Genomic DNA, 23,271 nt, shown 5'->3' on the forward strand with positions numbered 1-23,271 from the left:
GTCTAAAAGGACAGTTTTATTGCTTTTTATTTCACCTGGTAAGCTCGTTGAGAACAAGTTCTCATTTACAACTGCGACCTGGCCAAGATAAAGCAAAGCAGTGCGACACAAACAGTTACACATGGAATAAACAAGCGTACAATCATTGACACAATAGAAAAAATAAAGTCTATATACAGTGTGTGCAAATGGTGTGAGGAGGTAAGGCAATAAATAGGCCATAGTAGCAAAGTAATTACAATTTAGCAAATTAACACTGGAGTGATAGATGTGCAAGTAGAAATACTGGTGTGCAAAAGAGCAGAAAAGTCAATAAAAACAATATGGGGATGAGGTAGGTAGATTGGATGGGCTATTTACAGATGGGCTATGTACAGCTGCAGCAATCGGTTAGCTGCTCAGGTAGCTGATGTTTAAAGTTAGTGAGGCTCCAACTCCAGCGATTTTTGCAATTCGTTCCAGTCATAGGCAGCAAAGAACTGGAAGGAAAGGCGGCCAAAGGAGGTGTTGGCTTTGGGGATGACCAGTGAGATATACCTGCTGGAGCACGTGCTACGGGTGGGTGTTGTTATCGTGACCAGTGAGCTGAGATAAGGCAGAGCTTTACCTAGCATAGACTTATAGATGACCTGGAGCCAGTGGGTCTGGCGACGAATATATAGCGAGGGCCAGCCGACTAGAGCATACAGGTCGCAGTGGTGGGTGGTATAAGGGGCTTTGGTGACAAAATGGATGGCACTGTGATAGACTGCATCCAGTTTGCTGAGTAGAGTGTTGGAGGCTATTTTGTAAATGACATCGCCTAAGTCAAGGATCGGTAGGATAGTCAGTTTTACGAGGGTAAGTTTGACAGCATGAGTGAAGGAGGCTTTGTTTTGCGAAATAGGCTGATTCTAGATTTAATTTTAGTCAGGATAACAGTTTTCAGCTGTGCTAACAATTGCAAAAGGGTTTTCTAATAATCAAATTAGCCTTTTAAAATTATAAACTTTTATTAGTTAACCTCTTGCGAGTACCCTACCAATGGGGGCGCCACAGCGCATTTTGGAAAAAATCTGTTCCCATTTTCAACGGCCTACTAATCAAACTCAGAAGCTAGGACATGCATATACTTATTTTATATGGATAGAAAACACCCTAAAGTTTCTGAAACTGTTTGAATGGTGTCTGTGAGTATAACAGAACTCGTATGGCAGTCAAAACCCCGAGACCGATTGAACCAGGAAGTGGGATTCTGAATTGTGGACTCGACTTCACAGCCTTCCCTATAATTTACAACGTGAAAAAATTATAATTGAGCACTTTCCAGTGCTTCCACTAGATGTCCCCAGTCTTTACAAAGTGTTTTGAGGCTTCTGCGGTCGAGGCTTCTGTACACCTATGTAGATATTCCATAAACAAATCAGACGTTTCCCGCTACAATAGTAATTTACAACATTAACAATGTCTACACTATGACATTTTGATATTATCACAAAAATTGAGAGAAAAAAAAAAGTAGCTTTTCTTTCAAAAATAAGGACATTTCTAAGTGACCCCAAACTTTTGAACGGTAGTGTATGTAAACTTTGTTTAAACTCCGCTGTCTGTATTTGGTCTCTAAATGTTGTCTCACTAGCAGCAACATATCACCAAGTAAAATTCTGAGTATGTGTAAATGTACTTGGCAAATAAAAAGGTGATTCTGAAACAGGTTTTAAAACGTGAAAGCGACCAAAAACTTCGTTCCCTTCGTAATGGAAGGCTTTGTATGGAAAACCAAGTTAAAGCCAACATTCAATGTTTTCTTGCTCGTAAAAAAACCACAACAGGCTAGAACATCCTTAAATTGAAACAGCAGGAAACAAAAGCACCAACATCAACAAAACTGATCAGAAATGAAATCAGTGAATAATTATATTGGAGCAGTCGAACGTCTAAATTTGATGCCATAACTTACTGACTTTAAGGACTAAAGAGCATAGAGGAAATATGATTTTCAAATGTAGACTATTCCATGACTGAATTGTGCATTGCAAATATTCAACCAAGACTGAACTTTTTAAATACCCATTCTTGCCTTAGCATTTACTGGTAGATATAACTTGGAACATCTTTCCTACCGCTACCGCTCTTCGCTCCAAGCAACAACCAACTGTTTGAGAGTTGCGCCCTCTCTCTGCCCGACATTATCTATAGGCTATATGTGTGCAGCACGCTTGATAAATAAATCGACATAAGGAACAAACAGCATCGGGAATCAGTTTTTTTATCAATTATTCACTGAGTGTACAAAACATTAGAAACACCTGCTCTAATGCGAGTGTAGAATTTCGGTACACTCACATTAACATCTGCATGTGACCAAATAAATGTGATTTCTTTCCATGACAGACTGACCAGGTGAAAACTATGAAGTCCCCTGTTAAATTCACTTCAAATCAGTTTATATGAAGGGGAGAAGACCGGTTAAAGAAGGCTTTTTAAGCCTTAATACAATTTAGACGTGTGTGTGTGTGTCATTCAGAAGGTGAATGGGCAAGACAAAATATTTAAGTGCCTCTGAACGGAGTATTGTAGTAGGTTCCAGGCGCACCGGTTTGAGTGTGTCAAGAACTGCAACGCTGCTGGATTTCACACGCTCAACGGTTTCCCATGAGTATTAAGAATGGTCCACCACCCAAAGGACATCCAGCAAACTTGACAACAGTGGGAAGCATTGGAGTCAACATAAGCTAGCATCCCTGAGGAACGCTTGACACCTTGTAAAGTCCATGTCCCATCGAATTGACGCTGTTCTGGTGGCAAAAGAGGGTGCAACTCAATATTAGGAAGGTGTTCTAGTGTATAGCCTAGATGAAAATAGCATTATTACAATATTCTTTTCACTGCCCCAAGCCTGACGGGGATGATCTACTGGCCCGGAGGGTTTTCAAAACCACCCCTGTATGTCAAGGTGACAGACGGGCATTGCCGTTTATTTTGATCAATTGCACATTGTTTGAATAAATCATGATGATTGTGAACCCCCCAAAAAATGTGTTGCACTTCCAAGTCAAACGGTCGCAAATGCAACGTTTTGGTCACAGTATCGAACCCTGTTAACCTCTTAAATGTAATGGCAAAATGTAGATTTCCACCTAAATAGACATACCCAAAAGTAACTGCTATTCATGTGTAATTACATAATTCTGACATGCAAAATCTTCATATATTTGGAAAGACATCTGGGAGATTGAGGAAATGATCAGAAGGTAGGAGTTACATACTACAGAATGCACAAGATCAAGCACACACAATCTTTTATTGACAAGCTATAAGTGAATTATTGATTCCCAGAGCTGGAAATACATCAGACGGATTCCACAACATGTGAACAATATTAGAAACAAAAATTCGATTGATAGACCTAACAACTGGAAATGGGCAGATGTTTTAGTAAGTGGTGCCAGTTGTGGTGATGGGTCGTTTCCAAGTCTCCCTAAACCTCTCCAAAGTGGCATATGTCTGTAAATTAGATAATTCCAGTGCTATTACATATTTGCAATCCCTAAATGCTATTTGTTCAGTATAAAAATATCCAGGTGTTTTTTCAACCCCTTGAGTAGGGGGGGGGGGGGGGGGGGGGGGGGTCTTGATGGTTGGGAGGTTGCTTTGGGCCCCCAATTCAGCCATTTCCACCACCAGCTGCTCTCGGAAGGCCAACTAGGAGAGAGGGGTTTGACCTTTTGCGTCGGCCATCTGCTTGTGGAGAATGAAAGCATTTACTGTAGCAATGTCCACAAAAAAAAGTCTTATACCACTTCCTGGTCTTGTGGAAGACCTGGTAGTAGGCTATCAGATAGGTCGACACCCCCCCATGCTGGCATTGTAGTCCTTCATAGAAACATTCTTCCTCACCCATGCCCCATTGGCATTTTTCAACCTCCTTGAGAAATGGTCATTATTGAATGCCTTATGCTGTGTGGTGAGCATGGTTACTTCCCTAGTGTCCTTCCATTTCACAAAAAGCAGCTTGTTAGTTTTGATCCAATGTATGGTCCCCCTCTCCCCTGTGTTTGTCATGTCATTTACCTTGGTCTTGGGGAAACCGATTCTGTTAGGACAAATGGTGCCACAAGCTCCTATTTTCTTTTTCAAGGAGGTTTATGGAAAGCATGGGACTAGTATAAAAATTGTCCACAAAGAGCTTGTACCCACTGCCAAGTAAGGGGAAGTCCATCAGCTGCATGACAGAGATAACTAAGGCCTTCCCAGTGGGTGTGATCGCATTGCCTTCATAGATGAAAAAGTTCCACGTGTAGACAGAATCAGCTAGCACAAAGAGCTTGTAGCCCCATTTGGTCGGCTTATTTTTCATATATTGCTTCAAGCCAATTCGAGCCTTTGAGGCAACCATGCGCTAATCTATAGATATATTTTGAGCAGGCTGAAAGTAAGTTTTGCATGCCTCCACCATGTCATGATAAAGGAGCTTGACTCTTGCAAGACGATCATACCCTGCAGTCCCCGTCTGGTCATTCTCCTGATCCTTTTGTGGGTCACTCATGTGAAAAGCACAGTTGATGGCCAAGAATCAGTTTTCACTCATGAGTGGGGAACTCAAACCGATAGAATGGGGACTTGCTCCAGTTGTCAATTAGTCTTGATACATTTACCAGTCCCAAGTAAATCACCAAGGAAATGTAGTTGAGCATGTCACCCATGGTGACAGGTTTCCAGGACATCTTCCTTCCCCCTGCTGCTTCTTGTCCCCATACTTGTTGGTATTTTTAATTAGTGTTCCCAGTACAGAGGTGGTAAAGTAGAAACAGCTGTAAGGGAGTGCATGTTTCATCACTAACCAACTGTGGGCCTTCAGGTCATTTGGGTTTAAACCTAAATTGTTCTGGCTCTTCATCTTCAAGGACCGTATGGCACCTGTTACAAGTGTCATCTCCCTCTGTTGTGCTGCTTCCACTGCCTCTCCCTCTTCTCTGTTGAGGCCTAGATCTCCTCCCTGCCCCTGCACCTCCAGATGAACTTACAGAGAGGGGAGTGGTGCCAGCGCCTGCAGTGGGGGTGGTTGAAGAGAAGTGGGGTCTCTGCGGAGTGGTGGATGTAGAACCATCAGACAGGGTGAAGACCTTGACCGGTGGGGGCGCTTGCTGGGGAGGGATGGCTCATGAAACGTCATCAAAATCCTCTGCATCCTCCACTCGGGCTGGTGATCAATAACTGTAGGTCACAGGCAGACAAATAAGATATCTTCATCTGTGGAGTCCCGTCTTTTGGTGTGCATCAACGTATTCAGTGTTTATTTCATTTATGCTTCACAACGCTAACTGGCATGTAGGTGGCAGCCATCTTGAAATGAAGTCATTGGCTCAGCCTGCCCTTATAAATTCGTATGCCCATAAATGGTAGTAAGTCAAAGATTTGAAGGCACCGAGGGGTTATCGTTCTCAGACTGAATTAAAAAAAATAAAGGGTCCCCAAATATGGGGACTTTACATTTAAGGAGGTTAAACGAGTAAAACTAGATATAAAAGTATGTATGTAGAAAAGATAATCGAGCTATATATTTTTAAATAAGATCTTTGAGAACTAACAACCACCAGATTAAAAAGTCAGGTACAAATAAACATAAATAAATGGCATGGGGCCACCATTGATTTTGTTATGTTTGAGTCACTCAGATAGCATACGCATACGAACACCGCATAAGCCATGGCAAAAATGTATAGAATTGCAGGAAATTTGCTTTCAAACAGCAACATTGTACCTGTGGCCAAGAGAAGGACATCTAAAAATGTTGGTCAGAGTCTGCGCCATTGGCCGCATGTAGACTGATCAAGAGCTTGGAACACAATCTACAGGTTTTCGGCAACTCCTGCCTCAGACAAATCTTGTGCATATGGTGGCCTGAATGGATCTCTAATATAGACCTGTGGAAGAAAACCAACTAGAAGCCCGTTTCGAGCACCATCCAAGAGTGTAAGTGGAGATGGGTTGGTCACACAGTCCGGAGAACATTGCAAAACATGCCCTGGATTGGACTCAACAAAAAAAGCGAAGAAGAGGATGTCCACCAATGACCTGGCGCAGGTGTCTAGATGCAGAAAGCAACCCAAGACCTGTAATGTTGGAAACCTTTAGTACAGGCCCCCCATGTTCCTCCAGGAACCAAGAAAATAAAGTTAGTTAAGCAGTGCACTTCTGTCCTGATGTCAATGTTTGGTTTCTCAAGAATTGCCCTTCATAACTCATTGACTATTGTCTGGGGCCATCCGTGTCCACAAACTCTGCCTAATCAGTTGAAAACTATGAACTAACAAATAGCATCCAACTTGAGCAGATTCTGCCAAAAAATGATCAACATGCTTTCTGAAATTAATGTCAGTCCGTATAAAATAATATTCTGTCAACAGCAGCAGTTACAGGCTTACAGATTTTATTTTAAAATGTAACCTTTAACTAGGCAAGTCAAATTCTTATTTACAATGGCAGTTGTTCCCCGGTAGGCTGTCTTGTTCGGGGGCAGAACGACAAATTTTTACCTTGTCAGCTCGGGGATTTGATCCAGCAACCTTTCGGTTACTGGCCCAACGCTCTAACCACTAGGCTACCTGCCACCCCAAAATAGAGTTGCCTGTAATGAGATTTGAACTCACAACCTTCGGGTTGCTAGACGTTCGTGTTATACACCCGACCAACCACCCTTCTTTAAAAATGGTACAGGAGAAAGTACTAGATTGTTGCATAACACAGAGTAGTTATCAGCGTTTGATTTGGTGTGCTTCCAAAACAATTCCAGCTGACTGGAGGAAGGGATTTACAGATCAGATAAGACTCTAATCGCTGGCCTGTAAGTCCCAACAGTGAGACACGTGCTGATCAAATCCACTGGGAAAGTGAGTTAGAGGAGGAGGTGAATTGTCCCAGCCGTTAGGGATAAAACAGTGGTCAGCTAGGGCCTGTGCTGTTAACATGTGCTCATCGTTGATTATGTAGACTATAATACAGTCACAGAACACATTACAGGGCTGTCCAGGCATGGGTCATCATGAGTTGGGCCAGTGATCTAACCAGGACTACCTCCAGGACCAGCACACAAAACAAATAGAATACTTCCTATGGCAATATCAGAACATGAGTGTAGCAAAGTCCTACCCCTTAGCCAAAGCTACCCAACGTCAATAGCAGAGATCGGCTCAGACTGGAAGGCAGGACAACTTTCCTTAATAACCTGCCTGTCTGCCAAAAACGCTTTGAGAGATTCCTCAGATTGCCTTTATGGCCCTGCTGACAGGTTAGACAACAGAAATAGCATTAAGGGCTAGACAGTGATGATAGGGCAATCTGGAGAGTCCAGAGGCTCACGTTCAGTAATGATGCATATGTACCACATGGGGATGTGTGAAACTAACTCCTCAGCCTGAAGTGCCCCCACTTGCGCCAGTGAATAGCTAGCCAACTGGTAAGACGCTTCAGGTCAGTCGTATGTGCTAGCAAGGCAGAGGCCCCGAGTTCACACCAAGTACGAGTCAAATCATGAGGAAGTGGTACTTGCTAAGCAAACAGCATGACATCCTTTACACATACAGCCCTTCGCACATTGTTCTTAGATTGACAGCCCTCAGAACAGAGAAAGAGAGGTAGGCAAAGTCTCAGTGCCACAGCTGGGACACCTCATCCAGGAGGCTACATAAATAAACTCGTACTTTAATTGGATTTGAAGGCCTTCAACTTGCTGTAAATAGCCTCAGACGCCATGAACAATGCATTGGCTTTCAGAGCTCCGAAAGCCAAACAGTCTACTGTATAGCCTAACACTTGCTTAACCATACTGGTATCACACACACAGACAAAAGTTTTTCTTTATATTGTAGAATAATAGTGAGACATCAAAACTATGAAATAACACATGGAATCATTTAGTAACCCAAAAAGTGTAAAACAAATCAAAATATATTTTATATTTGAGATTCTTCAAAGTAGCTACCCTTTGCCTTGATGACAGCTTTGCACACTCTTGGCATTCTCTCTCTCATCCAGCTTCATGAGGTAGTCACCTGGAATGCATTTCAATGAACAGGTCTGCGTTGTTCATTTGAGGAATTTCTTTCCTTTTTAATGCGTTTGAGCCAATCATTTGTGTTATGAAAAGGTAGGGGTGATATACAGAAGATAGCCCTATTTGGTAAAAGACCAAGTCCATATTGTGGCAAGAACAGCTAAAATAAGCAAAGAGAAACAACAGACCATCATTACTTTAAGACATGAAGGTCAGTCAATCTGGAAAAATAAGAAACTTTTAACATTTCGTCAAGTGCAGTTGCAAAAACCATCAAGCGCTCTGATGAAACTGGCTCTCATGAGGACCGCCACAGGAAAGACCCAGAGTTACCTCTGCTGCAGGGGAAAAGTTCATTCGAGTTAGCAACCTCAGAAATTGCAGCCCAATTAAATGCTTCCCAGAGTTCAAATAAACAGACATGTCAACAACTGTTTAGAGGTGACTGGTGAATCAGGCCTTCATGGTCAAATTACTGCAAAGAAACCACTACTAAAAGACACCAATAAGAATGGACTTGCTTGGGCAAAGAAACACAAGCAATGGACATTAGACCATTGGGCATCTGTCCTTTGGTCTGATGAGTCGAAATTTGAGATTTTTGGTTCCAACCGCCATGTCTTTGTGAGACGCAGAGTAGGTGAACAGATGATCTCCATATGTGTGGTTCCCACTGTGAAGCATGGAGGTGGTGTAATGGTGCTTTGCTGGTGACACTGTCAGTGATGCATTTAGAATTCAAGGCACACTTAACCAGCATGGCTACCACAGCGAAACACCATCCCATCTAGTTTGCTCTTAGTGGGACTATCATTTCCTTTTTAACAGGACAATGACCCAACACACTTCCAGGCTGTGTAAAGGCTATTTGACCAAGGAGGAGTGTGATGGAGTGCTGCATCAGATGACCCATTCTCCACAATCACCCAACCTCAACCCAATTGAGATGGTTTGGGATGAGTTGGACTGCAGAGTGAAGGAAAAGCAGGCAACAAGTGCTCAGCATATGTGGGAACTGCTTCAAGACTGTTGGAAAAGCATTGCAGGTGAAGCTGGTTGAGAGAATGTCAAGAGTGTGCAAAGATGTAACCAAGACAAAGGGTGGATACTTTGAAGAATCTAAAATATATTTTGATTTGTTTAACACTTTTCTGGTTACTACATGATTCCATGTGTTATTTCATAATTTTGATGTCTTCACTATTATTCTACAAATGTAGAAAATAGTAAAAATACATTAAACCCTTCAATAAGTAGGTGTCCAAACTTTTGACTGGTACTGTATATATACTGCTCAAAAAAATAAAGGGAACACTTAAACAACACATCCTAGATCTGAATGAAAGAAATAATCTTATTAAATACTTTTCTCTTTACATAGTTGAATGTGCTGACAACAAAATCACACAAAAATAATCAATGGAAATCCAATTTATCAACCCATGGAGGTCTGGATTTGGAGTCACACTCAAAATTAAAGTGGAAAACCACACTATAGGCTGATCCAACTTTGATGTAATGTCCTTAAAACAAGTCAAAATGAGGCTCAGTAGTGTGTGTGGCCTCCACGTGCCTGTATCACCTCCCTACAATGCCTGGGCATGCTCCTGATGAGGTGGCGGATGGTCTCCTGAGGGATCTCCTCCCAGACCTGGACTAAAGCATCCGCCAACTCCTGGACAGTCTGTGGTGCAACGTGGCGTTGGTGGATGGAGCGAGACATGATGTCCCAGATGTGCTCAATTGGATTCAGGTCTGGGGAACGGGCGGGCCAGTCCATAGCATCAATGCCTTCCTCTTGCAGGAACTGCTGACACACTCCAGCCACATGAGGTCTAGCATTGTCTTGCATTAGGAGGAACCCAGGGCCAACCGTACCAGCATATGGTCTCACAAGGGGTCTGAGGATCTCATCTCGGTACCTAATGGCTGTCAGGCTACCTCTGGCGAGCACATGGAGGGCTGTGCGGCCCCCCAAAAAAATGCCACCCTACACCATGACTGACCCACCGCCAAACCGGTCATGCTGGAGGATGTTGCAGGCAGCAGAACGTTCGCCACGGCGTCTCCAGACTCTGTCACGTGCTCAGTGTGAACCTGCTTTCATCCGTGAAGAGCACAGGGCGCCAGTGGCGAATTTGCAATCTTGGTGTTCTCTGGCAAATGCCAAACGTCCTGCACGGTGTTGGGCTGTAAGCACAACCCCCACCTGTGGACGTCGGGCCCTCATACCACCCTCATGGAGTCTGTTTCTGACCGTTTGAGCAGACACATGCACATTTGTGGCCTGCTGGAAGTCATTTTGCAGGGCTCTGGCAGTGCTTCTCCTGCTCCTCCTTGCACAAAGGCAGAGGTAGCGGTCCTGCTGCTGGGTTGTTGCCCTCCTACAGCCTCCTCCACATCTCCTGATGTACTGGCCTGTCTCCTGGTAGCACCTCCATGCTCTGGACACTACGCTGACAGACACGGCAAACCTTCTTGCCACAGCTCGCATTGATGTGCCATCCTGGATGAGCTGCACTACCCGAGCCACTTGTGTGGGTTGTAGACTCCGTCTCATGCTACCACTAGAGTGAAAGCACCGCCAGCATTCAAAAGTGACCAAAACATCAGCCAGGAAGCATAGGAAATGAGAAGTGGTCTGTGGTCCCCACCTGCAGAACCACTCCTTTATTGGGGGTGTCTAGCTAATTGCCTATAATTTCCACCTGTTGTCTATTCCATTTGCACAACAGCATGTGAAATGTATTGTCAATCAGTGTTGCTTCCTAAGTGGACAGTTTGATTTCACAGAAGTGTGATTGACTTGGAGTTACATTGTGTTGTTAAGTGTTCCCTTTATTTTTTTGAGCAGTGTATAATAAATGTTGTGTTGTTGTCACCTTTCGGTTACTGGCCCAATGCTAACCGCTAGGCAACCTGCTCTTCAAAGACAATAACAAAACAGAAAATGATTTAACAAAAACAGACTCAACCCTGTGAGGGATAAGCCAAATCTGAAAAGAAAAAAAACAGTGACACAGCATTATCATGCAGTCCCATCCACACACAGTACGTGTGGCTCCATACGCAAGCAGACTCCAGAGATAGTGGAGATGTAACAGGGCTATAAAATCACTGGGGACTTCACAACTCCATAAAGGAATCCTGTGGAAACAAATCTCCATTACAACCTGGCAGTGCTTTTTAAATGACTGCAGGGGACACAATTCCACTGCACTGGCCAGAGGTAGATGGGGAGGGAAAAAAATAAAATAAAAATAAAAAACACTGGCCAGGACATAGCACAGGAAACTATAGCTCTAGTACACTACATGGCCAAAAGTATGCGGACACCCCTTCCAATTAGTGGATTTTGCTATTTCAGCCACATCCATTGCTGACAGGTGTATCATTTTTTCTCTCTTCGGAAACAGCCATGCAATCTCCATAGACAAACATTGGCAGTAGAATGGCCTTACTGAAGAGCTCAGTAACTTTCAACGTGGCACCGTCATAGGATGCCGCCTTTCCAACAAGTCAGTTCGTCAAATTTCTGCCCTGCTAGAGCTGCCCCAGGAAACTAAGTGCTGTTATTGTGAAGTGAAAACGTCTAGAAGCAACAATGGCTCAACCTCGAAGTGGTAGGACACACAACCTCACAGAACGAGTCTGCCAAGTGCTGAAGTGTGTAAAAATTGTCTGTCCTCAGCTGCAACACTCACTACCGAGGTCCAAACTGCCTCTGGAAGCAACGTCAGCACAAGAACTGTTTGTCGGGAGCTTCATGAAATGGGTTTCCATGGCCGAGCAGCCGCACATAAGCCTAAAATCACCAGGCGCTATGCCAAGCATTGGCTGGAGTGGAGTAAAACTCGCCGCGATTGGACTCTGGAGCAGTGGAAACTTCATGCTTCACCATGTGGCAGTCCGACGTACAAATCTGGGTTTGGCGTAAGCCAGGAGAATGCCACCTGCCCCAATGCCTAGTGCCAACTGTAAAGTTTGGTAAGGAGGAATAATGGTCTGGGGCTGTTTTTCCATGGTTCGGGCAAGGCACCCTGGGTTCCAGTGAAAGGAAATCTTAATGCTACAGTACACCATGACATTCTAGACGATTCCGTGCTTCCAACTTTGTGGCAACAGTTGGGGAAGGCTCTTTCCTGTTACAGCATGACAATGCCCCCGTGAATAAAGCGAGGTCCATACAGAAATGGTTTGTCGAGATCAGTGTTGAAGTACTTGACTGGCCTGCACAGAGCCCTGATCTCAACCTCATTGAGCACCAACTGCGAGCCACGCCTAAATCACCCAACATCAGCGTCCGAGCTCACTAATGCTCGTGGCTGAATGGAAGCAAGTCCCTGCAGCAATGTTCCAACATCTCGTGAAAAGCCTTCCGGAAGAGTGAATGGAGGCTGTTATAGCAGCAAAAGGGGGGGGACCAACTTCATATTAATGCCCATGATTTTGGAATGAGATGTCCGACAAACTTTTGGCCATGTAGTGTATTTTATGTCCATTTTAAAAGACAGTCCCTGTACCAGTATTAGGGCACCAAATGTAGAGCCTACAGACTTACTTCTCTATGGTTATATGGCTCTCCCCATGATGTCACCTATAATATCCTGGTCACACAGGCCACACTCTTCAACATAACACCATGATCATGATGTTTCAGCAACGACCAGAAAAAAACTATCATGGCAGGTAAATGAACTAACTGAGCCATAACGAGCCAATGGTTTTTGGGCTTCACCTTGACCTCAGGTTACATTCACTTGGGGATTTCCCCAGGCCTCCATCTGTGCATGTCCTGGATCAACTGGTCAAGCTTCTAAATCCAGTATTTCCAATGTAGGAATGGCTCCAGGGAGGTAGCAGAGACAGGTCCTAGACCAGCACTTAGGCAATGTGTCCGAAGCACAGACAAACATAAAATATAGAATTGGAAAGAAAGTATTAAGAAAAGAAACCAAAACATGCCCTTTTCAGGCCAATACGAAAAATGTATTGGCCTGAAAAGATGGTAACTGTTTATGTCAAATATCATTTGACAAACGAAAGCAATTCAGACACATGGTGAGCTGTGCAGTGTAAGCCTTTGTCAGCAGCACTTTCAAAATCACAAGAGCTGTTTGAAGCCAGCGGGAAATGACATGGGTGCCACATTTTATTCTATGCTGAAGTCAGGCAGGGGATGGAAAACAAGAGACAACTGACTTGTGGTTTTAGAGGATGTTAGCTTGACTGCGCAATCTATGACGAAATGTGCTATTATTATAATAAAAGACATTCTCCAGAATTGTTACAGGGATTGGAATTGTTTTTAGACCACATTTGTATTCCTTGCAACTATGAATGCCTTGAATTATGCTCAATGTGGTTAATGCTTTTTGTGACATTGTACAATTGCTGCAGATTTGAGAGGTCTCCCTTGAAAACGACACTTGATCTCAGTGGGATCAATAAATTATGAACAAATAAAGGCAAGGTTACCAAAAGGACAGAATGTGGGGGGGAATGCTCTTTGCATTGATGCCAAAAAGAAATTAGGCATGCATCTACAAGGCCAAGCCCAAAGCATGAGCGCCAAGAGTTGTCAGAATGTTTTCGTTAGAATCCCACACATCTAGCATAAATCATGTAGGGGTGGAGGACACTAACATTTAATCCAGGTGCATTTGGACTGGTAGGTGCTTTGCATGGACTCCAGACATCTCAATAACAAGGCCCTGAATACTTGTGTTTCGTGGTCTCAGCATTGAAAGCAGCATGCATCAGTTTCACTACGAAACGGACCGTCTTGCAGCAGTGGTTCTGTTTCCTGTTACGACAAGCTGAAACAAGTTGCTTTCTATCAACAGCTGACGGCAGCTACCTGTGTACTCTGATCTAGCCATGCTGTATTGAAATAACCACAAGGAAACAAGAGGCAGTTATAATGAGTGGTTCAGTGTTATGACCATAAGCACTACCTGACCTTGCAGTGAAGAGTGTGTGTGGGTGAGAGGAAATGCAGGTCTAAACCAGAGGCCATCACAGGCCAGGGCCCACATGACACGTGTATTGAGAGGTCAACAGAAAATATGAAGATGCAACGTTGCCATATATCTGTAACCATGGGTATTATCATCTTCCACGAGTCATCCCTGCCAGGAGAGATCGGGGACTGGGACCAGGCCTCTAGAAAGCCTCTTTATTCCCCCAGAGAATATGGACCAAAACAAAGAATTGATGGCTCAGCATGGCACATGTGGCATCATGCTGCCAAGTCTGCCAACGATGTCATTGTCTAGGAAGGAAGGCGATACAAGGGAGGGGGGCGGTCCCTCTGTGAAACCAAGGCTATGCCTCTCCTTTGACAAGCCATACTACAGTAGTGTGATCATGTGCACCCCCCCGGGTGACTGCGCATCGCCGACATTGCATTGCTGTCTGTATGACAACCCACTGAAGCCAGAGATCAAAGCCATTGTGAGAATCCTGCAGCTTTGATCAACGCTGGGAGCACTACTTAGATGTTGACCCGTAATTGACATTCATTTTGTACAAAAACAATATAATAGTGCATTCTGAAAATATTCAGACCACTTGTTACAGCCTTATTCTAAAATGTATTAAATTGTTTTCACCCCCCTCATAAATCTACACCCCATAATGACAAAGCAAAAACAGGTAAAATACTTTGGCAAAAGTATGAATTTTTTTTTTTTTTAAAACATGAGCATGCAGAGTGACAGCACAGTGGGTTGTCGAGGATTTCGTACTGAGGAAAGTCGTATTTCATGCTCATGAATGTGCTGGTTGTCATACCACTGCTGCCATTTCAATGGCATGTGAGAACATGTTTGAAACATGAACACACCAGCTAGCTCCATTCGAACAACTGACTGGAGAAATAAGCTCATCAACTGCACCTGGAGCAGACGTGATACCCTCTGTCATGGCATTGAAACACCTGCTCAACAAAACTGACCACACAGGCTGTGAACCAGCAATTCGGTGGCACTCTCTTTACTGTGTCGCCACCATGCTCGATGCTAGGTACAAGAACCGCTACTTCAATACAGACGAGAAACAGGGTTTATGTGAAATGTTACATACACAGCTGGACAAGATGGAAACAAACAGTGCGCACGAGGATGAGAGGCCACGGACAGACAGAGCTGAAACTTCACTGCTTGATATGTATGATGAAATCCTGGTTGAGAATGAAACGACTGAACAAATGAACAGCAAGTTAGTGAAAGAAATAGGTTTTGATTATGTTTTACTGGTAATGGGGACATACGTAAATGCCAACAGAATATCTTTTTGGTCAGTGTTTGTAACCTTTATTTAACTAGGCAAGTCCGTTAAGAACAAATTATTTACAATGACGGCCCACCTCGGCCAAACCCAGACGACGCGGGGCCAATTGTGCGCCGCCCCCCAAACACAACCGGATGTGATACAGCCTGGATTCGAAACAGGGACTGTAGTGACGCCTCTTGCACTGAGATGCAGTGCCTTAGACCGCTGCATCCATGTGTGTTAACTATTTCACTGTACTAGAATGCTTAAAAGGCCGCTAAAATGTTAAATATCGGTATCGTTTTTTTGGGGCAAGGAATATTTTGGATATCGGTATCGGCCAAAAATTGTATATCGGTGCATCACTACTCAGAATGCTTAAAGTCTTGATCTGACAGTTCTAGTCACGCCTGCCTCTTTTGAATGAGTGGAATCATGAACAGTGATTTGTTTGTTATGTTTGCCTACGTCCCCCGGATTCGCCTTTTTACTCCGTCCTCTCGCAGCACAGGCCGAGGACATAGTCATAACCTTATGTAAAATGAACTACCCCAGCTTGGAGGCAGCTCAAGTAGGCAACTAGACGCTGCGGACAGTATGTTTGCGAGATGCCGGACAAAAGGCCATTTTAAAACCGCCCCGCGGCTCCTGCCGGGTCTACAGACATCCCCCAGACAAACAAAAACAGACTCTCGGAGGTTGAGTTCACAACAGGCAAATAGTCGCTTTTAGATAGGTCAGTCAGGTGGCTAGCTGTCGGCAGAGAATTATATAGCAGTAACATTTAAGGCTCTGGCTAGTATTATTTAGCCAGCTAGAAAGATGAAGTACAAAGCTAAAGTTAAAACAGAGTCTACCGCAACAGGAGCAAAAAAATAAAAATAAAAAAGGCTACTAAGTTCCCATAATAACTTTGCTTTAAAGAGAGTAGGCTACTAAGAGACAGGGATGTGGTTGGTCGCTCAGTGGTGAGGCTGCAATGCATGCAAGAAGAAGCAGAGGAGATGGAGAGAGAAAGGAAGCAAGCAGAGAGAGATTAGTACAGTGCAGGCCTTTGGGGGGGGGGGGGGTATCTGTACTTAACATTTTATACAACATTCCAAAAAACCATATACTTTTACTCCATACATTTTCCCTGACACACATAAGTACTTGTTACATTTTGAATGTTTAGCAAGAGAACATCACTGGTCATCCCTACTGCCTCTGATCTGGTGGACTCACTAAACACGCATGCTTTGTTTGTAAATGATGTCTGAGTGTTGGAGTGTGCACCTGGCTATCTGAAAATACATTTGTTTTATATAAACAAGATAATGGTGCTGTCTGGTTAGGTTAATATAAGGAATTTTAAATGATTTACACTTTTGATACTCAAGTATATTTAAAACCCAAATACTTTTACTCAAGTAGTATTGTACTTAGTGACTTTTACCTGAGTCATTTTCTATTAAAAAGGTATCTTTACTTTTACTCAAGTATGACAATTGGGTAGTTTTTCCCAAACTTCGGTAGTCCCTAGTTACCACAGCCACAAAGTTATGACTAAAACCCACCCATTTCTACAATGTATTTTTTTCAAATCTGATTTTAAACCTTAAATTATGACCAAAACGCACATTTTATTTTTTATGAATTTTTACAATAGGCTATTGCCCATTTTGACTTTGTGACTGTGGTAACTAGTGACAACCCCAAACTTTGGGTCAGGCCCCATCTGGGGCCTCCTGAGAGAATCTGTACAAATTGTATCAAACAAGTTAGGAACAAAAAAATATGATACGTTTCAATATGAGCATCTCCACATCTTAAAACGCAAACAATACAGTTCTAGAAAAGTCATGTTTTAATTTATATTAGTGGTTGTCTTATGACAATCACCTACTGGCGTTTAGTTTACCACTACATCACTGATAAAACAGAATAGTAAGTCATATTCTAATAATTCATGTGAATGTCATAATCTGATCGAGCATCTGTGTGCTCTATTGATGGCGTTTTTTGTGGAGCTTGATTAGTAATGCCTAGGAATACAAATATGAATGCTATGTCATTTGAGAAAAGAGATATGTAAAGAGTTGTTCATTTTATGCAATTCATCATTACAAACTGACTGAACAGTCGCTGATGCTACTATGGCAGTGTGAATAATTTGTTATATCCCCCTCCAGGGCTATAGCATTACAATTGTATAGCTAATAGGCTGTGTATTTGTAGATCGACTGATGTGAACGAACCTCCAGCAGCCAATGTGACAATGGCTGGGCTGGAGTCATTTTTGCTGTTCTCTAAATAGCATGAAAAGTTTTTCAACTGTATTGAAATGCAGTAAATTAATCCCACCCCCTTACGGACCGCACTAAAACACTGGTTAGAGCCCTGATGAAGAGACTTTGAAAATCAAGATGATTCGCCTAATAAAATAAGTAATTATTTCAGCCAATTTACCAAGTGTTGATCCTATATGTGTTTAAAAGGTGTCACTTTGGTTGGTGTGTTTTTAGGCTACATAATGTTACCCAAAACGGAAACTAAATCGAGCCCCCTTTAAGACCCACCACCACTGCTTCACACATTTTTTTTAGCACATAGCAACAGCGTGTTGCCAGGTTTGTTTTGAGTCACTTTCGCGGTCGGTGCTCTTCTTGCTCTCATACCTTTCAAGCCCTCAGCTTGCTCGAGTTCCAAAATCGAAGTGAATGTAGCAGGTATGCACCAGCGCGATAACAGGTACCCCCTGCTGATTCCAACAGTATTCCATGATCGAGACCAGTCTAAAATAGCAGAACTATGCATACTAGTTCCACTCCACGGTGACGTGGCGGAATAGACGTTCTTCACGTCTGTGAAAAAAATACTTAACTCGTTTGTTACCTACCATTATATAAACCGAAAGAAAATGAACTCAAAATGAATACAGTTACATGCACAACAATGGGATTGTGGAGTGACTGATTCATATAGTAGTTCGATTAAAACGTCCGATACATTGTTGTTCCGAACTCACTTCACTCGCGCTAAATAAGGACGCTCGCTCGGTTGTTGCAGGCACATGCGCAGATCCGATACACCGCTGGAACGTCGATTGAGGTGTCCAAGTAATATTTGAAAGATTGTTCAGAAAACCAGGTGTTTTAACTAGCGTATGTTTACTTCAATGTTGACCTTATGACGATTAAGCAGAGTACGGTGTTTACATGACTATTACATAATCTGCCATCAGTTGAATATCAAATTAGTGTTTCGAAGTCAGATATTGAGCTTGCTAGTTAGTTACTACCAACAGTATCGTAACACCGGTACACTAAGTTGGCATGCATGGCCATTTTGGCAACGCATTTGACGGTCTGTCAGGTTCCTGACAAGCCAACACGGGAGACACGCTCCCTGAGGAAAAAATTGTCACGTTTAAACACATTTCCTAACAAATTATCAATTGGCAGTCATGGAAAACGGCAATGGATAACATACATTCAGTCGTCTGTTAGCTACGATTCCCACGATCAAGTAGGTACTTAACTTTACAGAGGGGGAAACGGAGTAACGTTAGTATATAACGTTAGCTAGGTGGATCCTAGGTTATTAGCATTATTAGTAGCTACATAGAAAAGACTAGTCATCAGCCATTTTCGCTAACCTTTTATCCACTTGCTAGCTAGTCAACTCGCTTCCAATACTTACTTTTATGTCTGCCTACACCCCATGACTGTTTAGCGAGACTGGGGCTCCGAATTATTGCCCTTCCAGCCGACTTCAAAGCGTCCATACCGTAATCCAAAATTGGGGCAAAGAGCCCAACAAGCTTCGGTTCTTGTCTCTCGAAGCACTTGTTTGTCACACACTCTCCCAAACTTTTCCAGCTGTTTTTTGTCTTCTACTTCAGAGACAGCCCAGAATAAATGGATTATGATGTTCATCCCCGCTCTGGGCGGTGTTATATGTAAATTAACCGGATAATGTATATGACGTGTATTTGTGGTATCGCACGAGCGAGGTCGCTGCCCTCGTGGCTTGCACAGGCGGTGCCTTCACAGTGACTGAAATGTATACATCTGAAATAATATTCCTAGTTATTCTTTTAAACCGGATAGTTTGTCAAAATATCAACATGTTCCGTGGAACATAATTTAGGGGAAATATATAAATGTATGTGTTTTCATGGGTTAATATAATTTGCATTAACGAAGTGTGGTTAAATAATGAGGTTATGGGCATGATGAATATGTAGACTAGATTAATGAATTCCCAGTCGCCTTATATTATTTTGTTATCAATTATATTTATTTATTAAAGACTGAATTGACATGACTCCTGTCATGGAGAACGATCATAGATGGGCTACAATATTTCTCATCAAGAGATGATGTGCACTGCACAGGGGATGGATTTCATCTCAATTTACACATTCATTTGATACATATTTCAAATCTTTAGATTTCTCTCAAGTTAGACATTTATTTAATATGCATTTCTACCCGGGTCTCTCTTCCCTCCCCTTGTGTAACCCAAGCCCCACAGCTGCTGGTGAAAAAAACAGTCAAACCAGTTCCTCAGGGCAGTGTCAGTGAGCCTCTGCTCCATCAACATAGACCCCAGCTCACCTCAGCTGGTCCCTCCAGACTACTCTGTCCTTCCCTGGCATGCTCTGGGTGACATGTTCACCAGTCTGGAGTCAGAGCTATGTGGATAGGACTCATGGGTGTCACATTCACTCATACATCTCCCTCCCAGGCCATAACAAAAGCTCTTTCTTCTTCCCTAGATTCATGAAGGAAAGGTGACTGTTTTTCCTCAATATACATATTTAAATGTTGGTTGTAGTTAAATCTGAGTAATGAAACTGTGATTCCCACACATGAGTATATGATGACTGTTTCCATTTTTCTAATATCTTTCATCAACCAACATCCATAATGGATAACATCCTTAGGTTGTACCTCAGCACAAGGTGAACTTTCCACATTGGATTTCATTGAGTTTAAATCAACAGTCATTGTCTATTCACATTGTGCACTCAGGGGTTTGGAATGTAAAACATCTGGCACTTCCAGATTTCTAGGGGAGATGACAGGCCACAGATATAGTAAGAGTACTAAAATGTATTGTTTTCCTACATGCATAAGCATAGCTGAGTTACAGTATGTACAGTACAGTACAAATGAGAAAGAGCTCATTTGACATGAATCAGACGCTACAGATCAAACAAAGCTTTATTTTGTATGAGCAATAAAACAACCATCTAATACCAAGGGACTCTGTTCACTCTGGTGATGACTAAACCAAATCAAAACCCAGATTCAATAGATATATCTCTTGCAATAACACATCTCCTTCAGATGTACAGTTTCATGATTTGCGCTTATACCCATCATTTGATGAAAGCCTGGAATGTTCTAAAAGTTCTTTGGACTGCCAATAAATCTCAGCTCCAGAGCGAGACCCTGTTCAAAGTTTGAGTATAGCAGAAACACCTAGCAAAAAGATGAATGGAATTTATATTTTTCAGAATCAATGAATTTGGCAGAAAGAGAGAGACACAGTGGATCAGGACAGGTTCAGGTGAGTAGGTAGGCAGTCACTGAAGGCAGATATTTGATATGAGATGCTAATGTAGCCAAATCTTGCTCTGCTGGCAGGGGGAACAGTAAAATATAATTATTAATGTGTAATGGCATTCATGTATAATGTAGTTACTACTTAACTATAATTCATGCACATCCTGTTTGTTTAATATAAATACAGTTTGACAGTATAACTCTGCCATTGTCTTAATCTGTGGTGAGCAGCAAGTCTATCCACAAGAGTACTGGTTGGTCCCCTCATGGAGAAATAGACCTACTCTTCTTCCTCTGGGTCTGCCCACATTATTCACACCAATGGCCTCTACTATTTCACATCATTGGCCACACAGTAGATGATATCGATTTAATTGTTTCGCATTGCTCTCACTTCCAAAGGCAACATTTTATGACCAGAGCAACCGAGAGCGTATTTTTAATCTGGTAATTTCTTCTTTGACATATGTTTATTAGGTAGGCAGAGTGAAAGACAGAAAATGTAATGCTGTCATTCCTCAACTTTATTTCCACAGTCTGGCCATAGCAGACAAAATAATCTAAACAAATCAAAATGCTGATGAGACTAAATTTACATTGCATAATGGCTTCATGCTTTGTTTAGTGCATACTTTGCCAGATTCAGATTGCTTGAAAAGACCCATTATAATCTACTGTGTCAAATCCGAACAGTAGATGTGCCAAATGGAGATGTTAACTTGGAACAAGTGCTATAACACACTCAGGATTAAATATGACACGCAATTAATTCTTAGAATGCTGCAGTTTTATTCCTGATAAGGTTCCTCTATGTGAGGTGGTCAAATATGCATGGTTTGAGGCCTCTATGCCTTACAGTGAGGAACGCCCATGCAGATCAGGTGTATAGAAACAGCCGCAACAATACTCTCATAAAAGTATTTGCATATAAAGCATGTGAAGAAAGTATTTGTAAAGTGCTTTAATGCATCATGTTAAAAGGGTTAATTTAGAGTATAATTTTGAAGAACTAGAAATGTAATGCACCCGATACTTGCCACACAAGCTTGTTTTCTACCATTGGAAGACTGTTGCTGGCAAAGGTACTCCCTTCTCTTCTCTTACATTTTCCCCAATACATATGAATGATCAAAATGAAAATATGCAGCCAGCCCATAATTTGTTTCCATTTAGAGTTCCATCACTTAGAAATCGTTGGCCTTGAGGTTGTTCTAAAGCCTCATCTATTTATCTGTGGCTCTCAGACAGCCAAAGATGTGGATAGAGAATACACAGAGGGGTCAGTGACAGAATAAAAGGGGTGGTGGGCTTAAGTGCCCAGACTGGTCTGAGGATTAAGGCCATCAATATATTAGCGTCGCGTCCTCCACTAATTACCTTCTTATGTCTACCAGGCCTGGCTAAACAGCCTATTGCACAGAGGCAGCTAGTTTATTAGCTGTGATTTAATGGGATTTGATTTAATCTCAGATGAGATTGTAAAAAAAATGTACAAATAAAAACACACTGATGCACATTTAAGATAGAGAAACCTCTCAGCTGAACATGTGAGTTGAGGTTACAGAGACTTTTGAACACTAAAGAGATGGACACTGCCTCCTAGTGGGGGTGAGATTACAGTAACATTTAATTGCCCTTTCAAACTTCACAGATCACTCTACTGCCTGATGTTTATGTACAGTTGAAGTCGGAAGTTTACATACACCTTAACCAAATACATTTAAACTCAGTTTTTCACAATTCCTGACATTTAATCCAAGTAAAAATTCCCTGTCTTAGGTCAGTTAGGATCACCACTTTATTTTAAGAATGTGAAATGTCAGAATAATAGAGAATGATTTATTTCAGATTTTTATTTCTTTCATCACATTCCCAGTGGGTCAGAAGTTTACATAAACTCAATTAGTATTTGGTAGCATTGCCTTTAAATTGCTTGACTTGGGTCAAATGTTTTGGGTAGCCTTCCACAAGCTTCCCACAATAAATTGGCTGAATTTTGGCCCATTCCTCCTGACAGAGCTGGTGTAACTGAGTCAGGTTTGTAGGCCTCCTTGCTTGCACACGCTTTTTCAGTTCTGCCCACACATTTTCTATAGGATTGAGGTCAGGGCTTTGTGATGGCCACTCCAATACCTTGACTTTGTTGTCCTTAAGCCATTTTGCCACAACTTTGGAAGTATGCTAGGTGTCATTGTCCATTTGGAAGACACATTTGCAACCAAGCTTTAACTTCCTGACTGATGTCTTGAGATGTTGCTTCAATATATCCACATAATTGTCCTGCCTCATGATGCCATCTATTTTGTGAAGTGCACCAGTCCCTTCTACAGCAAAGCACCCCCACAACATGATGCTGCCACCCCCGTGCTTCACGGTTGGGATGGTGTTCTTCGGCTTGCAAGCCTC

At 42.4% G+C, this 23,271-nt stretch overlaps 1 protein-coding gene across 3 annotated transcripts in view; it reads right to left on the reverse strand.

Annotated features, from left to right (window-relative positions):
* LOC115162422 (low density lipoprotein receptor adapter protein 1-B) overlaps positions 1-19,272 on the reverse strand; it is a 49,414-nt gene extending 30,142 nt beyond the window's left edge. Inside the window, exon 1 of one of the 3 annotated variants that reach the window (XM_029713716.1) lies at positions 18,992-19,272. In XM_029713716.1, coding sequence (XP_029569576.1) covers positions 18,992-19,076 — 85 coding nt within the window. In that variant the 5' untranslated portion in view covers positions 19,077-19,272. Of the gene's footprint in view, positions 1-17,967; positions 18,344-18,991 lie in introns of those variants that run through there. The other 2 variants (XM_029713718.1, XM_029713715.1) reach the window with 2 other exon arrangements.
* Positions 19,273-23,271: the final 3,999 nt, after the last annotated feature.

Source organism: Salmo trutta, chromosome 25, assembly GCF_901001165.1.
Source record: "Salmo trutta chromosome 25, fSalTru1.1, whole genome shotgun sequence".
NCBI lineage: Eukaryota > Metazoa > Chordata > Actinopteri > Salmoniformes > Salmonidae > Salmo > Salmo trutta.